Source organism: Engystomops pustulosus, chromosome 2, assembly GCF_040894005.1.
Source record: "Engystomops pustulosus chromosome 2, aEngPut4.maternal, whole genome shotgun sequence".
Taxonomy (NCBI): Eukaryota; Metazoa; Chordata; class Amphibia; order Anura; family Leptodactylidae; genus Engystomops; species Engystomops pustulosus.
Window position 1 is genome coordinate 205,894,340 of NC_092412.1, and position 11,592 is coordinate 205,905,931.

General features: G+C 43.2%; 1 protein-coding gene across 2 annotated transcripts; it reads left to right on the forward strand.

Moving 5' to 3' along the window:
* The first annotated feature begins 940 nt into the window (after window positions 1-940).
* AKAP17A (A-kinase anchoring protein 17A) lies at window positions 941-9,541 on the forward strand. 2 transcript variants are annotated; one of them, XM_072137903.1, is made up of 5 exons: window positions 941-1,086; window positions 2,200-2,976; window positions 5,008-5,156; window positions 5,231-5,471; window positions 6,075-9,540. In XM_072137903.1, the coding sequence occupies exons 2-5, from the start codon at window positions 2,215-2,217 to the stop codon at window positions 6,903-6,905; spliced, it is 1,983 nt and encodes a 660-aa protein (XP_071994004.1). In that variant the 5' UTR covers window positions 941-1,086; window positions 2,200-2,214; the 3' UTR covers window positions 6,906-9,540. The 2 variants fall into 2 exon arrangements, with proteins under 2 accessions (XP_071994004.1, XP_071994003.1); XM_072137902.1 differs by lacking the exon at window positions 941-1,086 and having other exon boundaries at window positions 6,075-9,541.
* The last annotated feature ends 2,051 nt before the right edge of the window (window positions 9,542-11,592 follow it).

The window sequence follows — 11,592 nt, forward strand, 5'->3', positions numbered from 1 at the left end:
ATGGTCCGGCCATTCTTTATAAGGGAACAGAATAAAATAATTTACTCAATATTTTCTATATAATTTACTAAATAAAAATACAGGGTACCCTGGGAGTTTCTTCAGTAGTGCTATGCGTGTGACTCATGGTGGACATGCATCTTTATGCTGATCTGTTTTTTCTCTTTGCAAGTTTTTTTGAGCTTGAGACTTTTTAGCTGCATTTTTGTGACTATGCCAGGGTCTTAATAAGTTAGTGGGTGGTTGTTTCTGTTGCAATGTTCCTAACTGTATCTTTCCAAGATAGATGTTTTCTTTGTTCTGCAACTTTTTAGGTGAAAAAGTACAACTGACCCCATGCTTAGTTCCATACATTCTTCTAAAAAGTTGCAAATCATAGACAAAGAAAATAAAACAGACATGTATCACAAGGGTAAATTTAGAAAGCTGCGTGGCACTGCTAAATTTTAGAGACCTAGGTGTTTTTTCACTTTTTTTATGTGGGAAGCTCTGAGCATGCTAAAGTTGTGCATGAAAAAACAAAAGGCTAAAACAAGGCTACAGAGAGCCATATAACAAGCATAAACGCCATTGCAATGTGATATTCTATAACCCATCGCTACAGGAAACACAGGGCCACATTTATCCGTTTTTTTTCCCTCGAGTCATGCGTGAACAACTGATGCACTCCACAAACTGACAGAACACGGATTTTCTCCACAGAACGCAGGTGAACAGAATGCTGCGTTATAGCGCCTAGCACTGGTCTCCTCCGGGCAGCAGGCTATATTAGCTGATATTACATGACAGTCACACTGGATTACTCCTCACAAGATTCAAAAAGTTTACAAATCGCTTCAGCGCTCGCAGATAACACAGCCTTGCCCTGAACCAAAATGGCGATTCATCAGCTTCCGGTAAACAATAACGTCTTTTAACTATAGGCGATTTAACCAATCTCTATGGAAACCATAGTAATGACCAATCACCTTCACCGGAACTATACCCGGCTCTTTAGCGCCGCCCACATCCCAGACTGCACAGCGACTCGGTGATCTTCCTGCCCGGATGTGTGTGTAGCGGCTGAGCTCTCGGTGCGCGCTGCAGGTATGAGGGGGGCGGGATGTGGCTCTCTAATACGTCCTGTGCTGGTCCTGCCAGTCTGCAGGGTGTGACCAGCGTTATAATGCCCAGGTATCACCTAGTAGTGTGCAGAGCTCCATGCCAGACAGCTTGTGCCCAGATATCCTTCATCGCCTGGAAGGATGCCCCCTCCCTGTGCCAGGCTGTGCAGTCCTCCATGCACCCCTGGAGTCAGCGAAGGGTTAACATAGTTAAAGGGATCCTGTCACTAGGACCTGGGCCCACAAAATGCCACCAACCTGTTTATCCAGGACAGTGACAGGATGACAATAATGTCCTCCTATAATATAGAAGATGCAGAGAAAGAACTTTGATTGCAGTACCTGAGACCTGTAAGGAGTAACAGGGGTGGAGATGAGTGTCGCTAGGACGTCCCCTTCTCTTTTCTATTATGTCCAACATGTCATTATATACGTGACCTTCAGCAGCTGCCACCAATATTATAATGATGTACCCGGACATCGGTCTACTCTGGCAGGGACATCCTATTATCACTGATCTCCGCCCTCATGACTCCTTACAGGTCATTATACTACTTTATTCTTAGATCTTTTTCTGCATAAAACTGAATTTCCCAGAATATAACTGTACATAACACTTTCCTGAATAAGAGCTTAGTGATGGCGTTGGCCTAAAAGTTCCTAACCCCTCCCCTACATACACGGACATACTTGTGGATGAGTGATCATGAGATTGGTAGTCTGTAAATGCTGGAGCACTTGCTTAGGGTCATTTTTAGGTGTCCCTATGCACTGGATATATGTCAGTGACCCTTCGATGTAGGGAGTGACGTTCGTAATTTAGAACTGTTATAGGAGCGGAGTGGTCTGGGGAGCCCCTCCAGCACCTGAGCGCTTGGGGCTCTCCCATGCATAGTGTGGCAGTTACATTTAATACTGTAAATCAACCCTAATTTCTTCAATAGGATTAAGCTGCAAACAGCACACGTGAGGGATAGACATGTGTATCAGATTTTGTAACCCCGGACAACCCTGTTAATTTCCTATTTTTGATAAACGGATTTCATCATTTTTGTCTACTAGTCCAAATTTTTATTATTTTTTTTTCATTTGACAGAGGGCTGTACCCATAATGGCTGCCGCGACCATAGTGCATGATACATCGGAAGCGGTGGAACTATGTCATATTCATGGGCTGTATCTCAAGCCCATCTCAAAGATGGTCATCAGCGTAGCGCTCCCCCAACTGAAACAACCTGGAAAATCCATCTCCAACTGGGAAGTCATGGAACGTCTGAAGAGCATGGTGAGCAGCCACCAGTTTTCCACGTTGCGCATCTCTAAAAGCACCATGGACTTCATACGATTTGAGGGAGAAGTCGAGAACAAGAACTTGGTCAAGGCTTTCATCGCAGCTCTGGATGGGAAAAGTATAAAGTTGAGCGGCTTCTCTGATATTCTAAAAGTCCGAGCTGCCGAATACAAAATCGATTTTCCCACGAGACATGACTGGGACTCGTTCTTTCGAGATGCAGAAGACATGAATGAAAACCTGCCTGGTGAGAGACCGGACACTATTCATCTAGAAGGCCTTCCTTGCAAGTGGTTTGCCTCTAAAAATTCTGGTTCTGAGAAGCCAAGTGAAGCCGTCCTGGTCAAGGTCTTTAGTGTGTTTGGAGAGATTAGGAACGTGGACATCCCTATGCTTGATCCCTATAGGGAAGAAATGACTGGTAGGAACTTCCATACTTTTAGTTTTGGAGGTCACTTGAACTTTGAGGCGTATGTACAATACAAGGAGTATGTTGGCTTTGTGAAGGCAATGAATGCTTTACGTGGTATGAAGCTCATGCATAAAGGTGAAGATGGAAAAGCTGTGGCTTGTAATATAAAGGTAGGTTGTGTGTATATTCTGTAACTTAAGAACTCTCTAGATACCTGTGCAGGCGTTGTAAACAACGGTCCCTGATGGGACAATTAGCGAAGATGTGTTTTATCGTTCTGGTCTTTAAGGGATTGTTAAAAAAATACTTAAAGGGAACCTTTTTGCATAAATAAACCTAATAAACCACTGCAGTGCCTTATAAAGCAGTTTTACACCTTGTGGACCAGGTTCTAGAATGGTGTCATCATCCAGAAAATTAAAGTGTTCTTGCCACTTCATTAAAAAAAAAATCTAGACAATCCTTTCCTGTTCCATAGGGAGTGGATAGCATTATTTTTTTTAAAACTCCTAATTTCCTACCTCTTCGGCCCCCATGGTAACCTCCTTTCTGAGCTCCTTTAGAAAAGTCTTCCTTTATGAAAAGCAGGAGTGGGGAAAGTAACATCGACATCTGCCAGAGAGCATCACATAGGCTGGCCTTAGTTTCCATGATGCTGTGGGTCTGCTCAGGGGGATATGATACTTAGTAGTATCATATGATTTGCAGAAAGAGACAGTGATGTGATCGGCTCTCTGTACGCTATGCCAGAGACCTCAGTGCTGAAGTCCAGCTCTCTTACCTCCGAATACTCTTTCAGCAACAGTTGGCCAATGTCTTCCCTTGAAGCATGGACAGCATTGAGATCTTCTACACCTCAGGTATTTCTATTTTACTTAAAGGGCATCTACTACCAGTATGAAAGACTGTATGCAAATGAGTATGAGGGGCACCAGGTTCCATTAGCACCTGTGGAGGCTGGAGCCCCTAAGGCCCAATTGGATACAGTCCTTCAGCCTGCTCGTAGATGCCCTTTAAATGCTTTTCTGGATGATGCCACCACACTGGGCCATAAAGAGAATGTGATCTTGAAGCTGTTAAACCTACTTGATAGAGTAATTGTAGAGGTTTGTTTGTGCTGACAGGTTCCCTTTAACCCACTATATAAGTTCAGAGATTCTTTAGAAGAAATAAACTCTATATGTTGCCATTCCTCTATTATCGGAGGTCACTGGGTACTTTTTTTGCAGCTGTAGTACGTACAGAATGGGGTTTCTTTCTACGTCATGGGTGGATCTGTGGAAATCTAGAGATGGCCATTGAAAATGCCACAGCCTGAAGGAAATATAAATGCCATTTTTATTATACAAATTCCATAAGACACAATGGTGAAATGGTGTTGACTTGCTGAACACTGCAGAGATCAATATTTTGAGTAGTCACAATGGACTGCAATAACTGCTGCTATAAACCTCAGCATCTATAGAAATAATGTACATTTGTTTTTGGCTTTCAGTTCATACTTCTTCCCCACATTGACCGAGTTCATCTGTGGATAGACTGTGGTGTTCCGGTTGTTAGGCAAACATCCACCATGCATATTCAGTGGGTGACAGATCTGATGGGCGGACAATGGAAAAAGCAAAACTCACTTTTTCCAAACCCCTTCTGTTCACCAGATCTGTTACCCATCAAATACATAGTCGGTGATCTCCCTACTGTGTCTGGTGACCCATTGCCCCATACCAACCTCATGTCAAGTGGGAATGGCTTGGCGCAGCTGGTGTAGGTGTGGCCCGACAAATTAACTATAGCCAATAAAAAGGTCCTGCCTGGTATAGAAATAATCTAGGCCCTCTTGCTATACACAGTGCACCATGCGCTGGTGAGGGGAACATCAAGGCTATAGCAGGATGCACCAGCTCTTAATAAATTCCCCCAGTATCTCTTGTCCTTCGTGGTGTTGCATTTTTACATACAGTGTACAGAGAGAGTGCAATCCTTCCTTCATGTGCTCCTACGGCACTGCTAGCACTTAGCCTTCAGTATTCGTCGGCTAGTGAGGTTCTGGTTTAATTTGCACCTTGGGGCCATCATCATCATCATTTTTTCTGTATTTATTGCCGCTAGCATCTGCTTTTCTCTATCTGACAAGTATATGGAGAAGTATCTCTGTTGTGATACAATAAGAAATGATTCATGGGCTTTATTATATCTGAAAGGTCTCATTTGACACAACCAAGCATCTGAGTGAGGTATCTATTAAAAAGCGACAACTTGAGCGTCAGAAGTTACAAGAACTAGAGCAGAAGAGAGAGGAACAGAAGAGGAAAGAGAAGGAAGCAGAAGAGCGACAGAAAGAGGAGGAGCGGTAAGATCATCTCTAAGCGCTTGTGTTATTATACCAGTTCATACTTTTACTGACATGGACTCTTTGTTTTACAGCAAACAAAAAGAACTGGAAGAGTTGGAAAAAGAGAAAAAGCGCAAGGATAAGATAAAAAAGAAAGAGGAGAAGCTGAGGGAGCGGGAAGCTCGCAAGAACAAAAAGAAATTACAAAAACTGCAAGCAGAGGAACAAAAGAGATTGCAGGAGAAAATCCGCTTTGAGGAGAGAAAGCTTCTTCTGGCTCAGAGGAATTTACAGTCCATCAGGTTAATTGTGGAGCTTCTAAGCAGAGTGAAGGTGAGCAATCCTCTAGGCTGGGACAATTTGTGGATGTTCCTACTTTGTGCATGTGGTTCCCCTAGAATCCTGCACATTTGCACTTTTTCAATCTGTACAGAACTAGGATGAGTTGTAGCATACCTTTGGCTGGAGGGAGAGGTCCTCGCCCCTCCCCTCTCCATAACGAGATGGGCTGCTGGGCTATTTATACGGCAAAAGATAGAGCATGCTCTATCTTGTTTCCGGCGACGGCTTGGTACGGTGATACGTGTGTGTTGGCCATGCCCAATGCCCTTCTATTGCAGCCGTTTGCTAGCATACGGTCTTCATATTTGTATGTGTGTATTCTAAACGCCTACCATGTGAAATGGCCCTTAAACATTACCTCTGTGGTCATTACAGGACATGTTTTTACCATTATCTCTTCATTCCCTATTACCACCACCTCATCCTGTTTTTGAAGGAATTTTGTTTTCACATGCGGTTCGGTGTTGTGTACGAAGCTGTTAGGGCAGAAGTTACTATTCGTGTCTAAAAGAAACTTGTCTCTTGTATATTTATTTTCACGTTAATTTGGAGGATATTACTTTGAACTCAATAGACTTGTACCTTGTTTTGTAGGCTGCAAAGATTCGAGAGCAGGAGGAGAAAGAAGCTGAAAGAATTCGTCTTCTGGAGCTAGAAAAACGGAGGAGGCAGCAGGAGGCAGAACTCCGGCGTGTAGAGGAGGAGAAGCAGCGAACACTTAGCTTACACCGTAAGGAGAGAGAACTGAGAGAAAAGTTGCTGAACAGTCTTCTTCATAGGAACTTGTGCTCTGCCTCTCAAATTATAGAAGACTCTAAACCAGCCCAGATTTACCCTCTGAAACCCAGTGAAAATCTCCCTCGTGACTACCCTGTGAACTATGTCACATCTACCTCAACACAAACAGCCCCAGACTACGAGCCGCTCAGGCCTTACATTCACTATGCAAATTCAGCTCTTCATGCAGTTAATGGAGTCTGTGTACAAGACTCCCAACCCCAGGAATACAAACCGATAAATGTCATTAATCCAGGTCGACCTTTGTATCCACTTACCAGCATCCTAGGCAATAATATGCATCATGAAAATTCTGATTTACCGGTGACCGAAAGCGGAGCACGTCAAAGCAAATCTGAGATCGCTGATACTCACCGACAGCCAAAAGCAAGTAAGTACAGTCACACTCAGGAAACCGAGCACATACATAAGACTAAACTCAAGCGGGACCCGAGTAGAGGGGACGATGATCACAAGAAGGTGAAGAAATCCCACAAGAAGCATTCTTCTAGAGATCACAGCCCACAAAGAAGCATCAGCTCTGAACATTACAAGAACAAAGGTAGAGAAAGGAATAAATCCAGGCATAAAGAGAAAAGGCGTCACCGAAGATCTTACAGCAAAGAGAGGAGATCCTGGAGTAGTTGAACATGAAGTGTCTTCAAGGGAATCTTTTGGCTGTTTTAAGAACCTGCAGAGCCTGTAATAGAGCAGCCATGGGCATCTCTGTAACCATAACTTTGTGTTTTGGCCTGAAGAGCTTTCTGCTCTTTCAAGTGTGCCCCACAGTCCCTCCCCTCTGCTCTCAAGTGGAACTGAATCAGAATTTTGATTGGATACTCAGAACAAAGGGGAGGTGTCGAACAGTTCATTGCAAAGAGCAGAAAGCTCCTCGGGTTGAAAGCACCCGCAGGAGCTGCAAAGTTGGATTAGAAAAAAAAAAATCATTTTTCACAGCTCTGCTTCTACTTACTATGTACACAAAAGTTTCATTACACACGAAGGGCCTATACCTAGCACTGTCTGCAGTTTACTATGGTCAAAACTAACAATGGATTCCCTTTCTGCATGCTCCCTCAATATATATCTAAAAAAAAATATTTCAGACAGGCTACATAGGCTCTGATCTGCATATAAAAAACGGCTACGAGGCCAATGCTCTCAAAGATCAAGGGTATAATTAAAGCATTTCCTCTGCCCCTTCCCCCCCCAAAAAAAAACTGCAGGAAAGGTTACAAGTGTCTGATCATTGGGGGTCCCAGACCGCTGCTGATTATGACTATTTTGTGCCGCTGGTCAATGTAGTGACTGATGCACTTGTGCTTCCCATCCATATAAATATATGCAACTAACGAAGATCGTTAAGAAGCCAACTTGACTTCCTCAGTGAGTGTCGCAGTGGCTGGAGAAGCTGGGGCGGGACCATCACTTCCTCCAGATAAGGGACATGGGGCTTCTTTCCATGGGCGGTATTCCCAATGACTAGATGCTCGTCACCTATACGGTGGAAAAGTGAGATATTATTTTGGAACAACCCATTCAAATTCAAATCTTTTGTTCTGTTATTCTTTCTAAACGTGATGGTGAACTTGGTGGCCTTTCCGCTTTTACCTTCACACAAAGCTGCAGAACAAATTCAGAAGAGTGCAGTCGGTTATTTGTTTAGTTATGGTTATGACTCAGATCTGAAAAAGTTTCAGCGGTGTATCTGGAGCATCCAGTATACCACAGTGATCCAGCGCCGAGCTGGACGGACAGCAGTCAAACAATAGCGTTCTCTATCTTGACTTCTCATGTTGATGGATTTAGCTGGAGAACAACTGTAAAACTTGACGTTGATGTGACTTGTTTCCCTTTAAAATTGTATATATCGCTACATGAATATTTTTTTTTTCCAACTTTAACAGAATGGTCCATTTTAGTTTCATTAAGTACATTTCAAGCAAAATGTTTGTACAAATTACACACGTTGATTTTTATGTGGGAATTTGGACTTTCCTAATAATGGTCTAGTCTTGGGATTGGTGAGGGTCTGGTTCATGGCACTTACCGATCAGATGTTTGAAGGGGTTGAGTGCTGCGGCCTCCTCATGAACAGACGCAGTACTGTACAGTATATGGTGCGGCGGCTCCTTCCCACACAAGTGAATGAAATGGTATGTGTAGTACAACGAACAGCCACTACATAATGTATAGCGCTGTGTCTGCCAGTTCTTTCAAAGATCTTATTGGTGCTGTTGCTAGGAATCTGACCCACATCAATATTAGGGGATGTGTATAGCAGTATTTTGCAGCTGTATTTTAATGCTAAAACCGGGAATGGAATCTACAAGGAGAAGATATAGTGGTAACATTTGTACTAGTAAATCTTCTGGGTACGATGGACCCATAAATGGTTTGGCTGATACATACTGAAAATACTATGCTATAGCTTTAGGGACCATGTAGTGTTGCTAAACTAGGTGTCAGGGATGGTTAATAAAATATTTATTTTTTTTTCCTTTTATGTAAAATGACTTTGACTCTGGTCTGTGTTATTTGCAATAATGTTTATACTTTATATAATTGTATTTCACCTCTCATACATACGTCATACAGATAACATATCTCTACCACCTCCCTTAGGGACAGTAAACTATACCAAGAGTCTTGCATGGTACCCTTTTACTTTAATTGGGCATACCCTTATATTACCAGGGGGTCCCGGAGCACACCCATCGCCGATGAGCCCCTACCTCCTCCTCTTGTCCTTTTCATATATATCCTGAACCGTCTTGTCTGCTTCTCTAATCTGAGATTGCAACTACTTATGCCTGCACATGTGCTGTACGACATGCTTTCCACTGATGTCTTCTTGGGAATTAAGCAGAGATGGGAGGAGAGAGGGTTTAGTGCAGTCCAGACAGGTAAAGGGGTCCAGGCGGAAATTCAAGAATATTTCTAAAATCAATGTAAAAAACTATTCTATATGCTTTTCTATCCATTAAGGGCGATGTACCAGATTTATTTTTGTAATCATAAAACATTTTTCAATTAAACCTACAAATACAATCTAAAAGTAGATCATCAGTACAGTGATGGCACAAGATGAAAATAAACTGAGAGATAAGTAGGACCAAAACTCCAAAATCTGGTGTACCGGGTCTCTAGCCTATATATCACATATGCACAGCACAGGGAGTAATTGTTTCATCAGTGGGACCTAATATAAAGGCGCCCTTTGCCTGTGTGATGATACATACTGTTGTTGAGGTTAGGATTGCGTTTCACTTGAAATGTCCTTCCTGATTACAAACGTTTTAAAAATTGAAATAAAATTTATTTCGAATTTCAATAAAATGTGTAGAACTAGTCTCGTGAAATAAGTATGACAACTTTATTTCTCAGACGTTGGCCAGCATAATGAACTAGAATAGCGGTCCCTAGTCGGGACAGAAGCTTATTGTGTTTGCAACTGTCCCGGCAAGCAAGCCAAAAAAAAAGAGTCTAATGAAACGCACTTTTCATAGTACCATTAGACTAAATTACTAGGCATTGGTGGTAACTGCAGCCTGTTCTGCATCTTGTCATTACCACCTTAGGTGACAGAAATAAAGTTGTCATACTTATTTCATGAGATTAGTTCTACACATTTTTATGAAATTTAAAATAAAGTTTAGAATTGTTTTAAAAATTGAAATAATCAGGCAGGACATTTAGCCCTTTGCCTATGTGAGCTGTCGCTTTATTCACTTTAGGACTGTTGAGTGCTCCACTATTTTTAGCTGTTCCACAGAGATTATTGGAGTGTCACATAATCATATGCAATCCCTGAAGTATTGACATACATGTTACGAAGACCAAGTTTCTTCCTGAAAAGGTGATGAGAAGTTTGCAGTTGTAGTCCATTAAGCCTAAAGAACAACCAGGGTAAGTACCCGCTCTCATAGGCCTTCTAACTATAATCTCATCACTTCCCAGGCTTCAGCTGGAAACATGCAGTAGGGACGTCCTTGTCACCAGTTTCCTAAAACTGTCTCACCAAATGTATTTGGTAAAAATCCAAAAGGGGAGAAATCTACATACTGCACAGGGTAAAAGCCACCATCTTACCAAAATCTAAATAGTTTCAGAGCTCACATCCTAACAAAATGTAATAAAAAACAGAACTTAATAATAAACAGCCTTCATACAACTTGTGAGTAACAGCAAAAATTTAATAAAATTTGCACATTTACACTAAAATAATTGTACACTAATACAATGGAGATGAAAATTAGAGAGCAACACACATTTCCCTAAATGTCAAGGTCATGGTTTAGCCCTATGTGAATATATTGTATACCGTATATACTCAAGTATAAGCCGAGACCCCTAATTTTACCACAGAAAACTGGGCAAACATATTGACTCGAGTATAAGCCGAGGGTGTAGTATACAGCCAGCCAGCCCCCATGTAGTATACAGCTAGCCCCACGTAGTATACAGCCTGCCCCCATGTAGTATACAGCCTGCCCCCTTGCAGTATACAGCCTGCCCCCTTGCAGTATACAGCCTGCCCCCTTGCAGTATACAGCTTGCCCCATCAGTATACAGCCTGCCCCTATCAGTATACAGCCTGTGTAGCATACAGATAAAAAAATAAACTTAATACTCACCCTCCGTTGTCCCCGATATTCGTCGCGGCTCCCGGCGGCCTCTTCACTCTTCTATCTTCTCTGGCCGGGCGATTGCGCCGGCCGTCGCACACTGTGAAGCGACGCTGTCGCCGCGGATGAAGTCATCAGCGGTGACAGTGCTGCATCACAGTGTGCGACGGCCGGCAGATCGCATGGACGCGACTCTGCCGGCTAGAGAAGATAGAAGACAGAAGAAGAGACACGGGGAGCCGTGACAATGATCGGCAGCCGCCGGGAGCCGCGACGAACATTGAGGACACCGGAGGATGAGTATTCATTTTTTTATTTTTATCATTGACTCATGTATAAGCCAAGGCGAGGTTTTCAGCACATTTTTCCCCAGCACCACGACGGCACCAACCAGAGAGAGGGATCCGCCCCCAGGGACAGGAAACCTGAGCTTAAAATCGTGCTCCTCCTATCCTGCCTCAGTGGTTTCCTGTCCCTGGAAGGGACCTGAGCTCTCTGTTTGTTTTTTTTAGAACCGCTGGTTGGCGGTTCAGTTTTTAGTTCCTTACCAGCGGAGGCCTCCATTCAGGGAGTCGCACCCGTGGTTGTTCATCCCCGTCCGGGACCGGGCGCACGCGCGCATGTGCTGGTGCAGGATGGAGCGCGACCGGAAGTAAGGATGTTGTACTTCCGGTTCGCGGGGCCGCGTTCGCCGACACGCGGCAAGA

Excerpts from the sequence above, each read along its gene's own strand:
- AKAP17A (XM_072137903.1), top strand. The coding sequence starts at position 2,215 with ATGGCTGCCGCGACCATAGTGCATGATACATCGGAAGCGGTGGAACTA. Across the intron at positions 2,977-5,007 it reads CTGTGGCTTGTAATATAAAG|GTCTCATTTGACACAACCAA; the intron begins GTAGGTTGTGTG and ends TATATCTGAAAG. Across the intron at positions 5,472-6,074 it reads AGCTTCTAAGCAGAGTGAAG|GCTGCAAAGATTCGAGAGCA; the intron begins GTGAGCAATCCT and ends CTTGTTTTGTAG.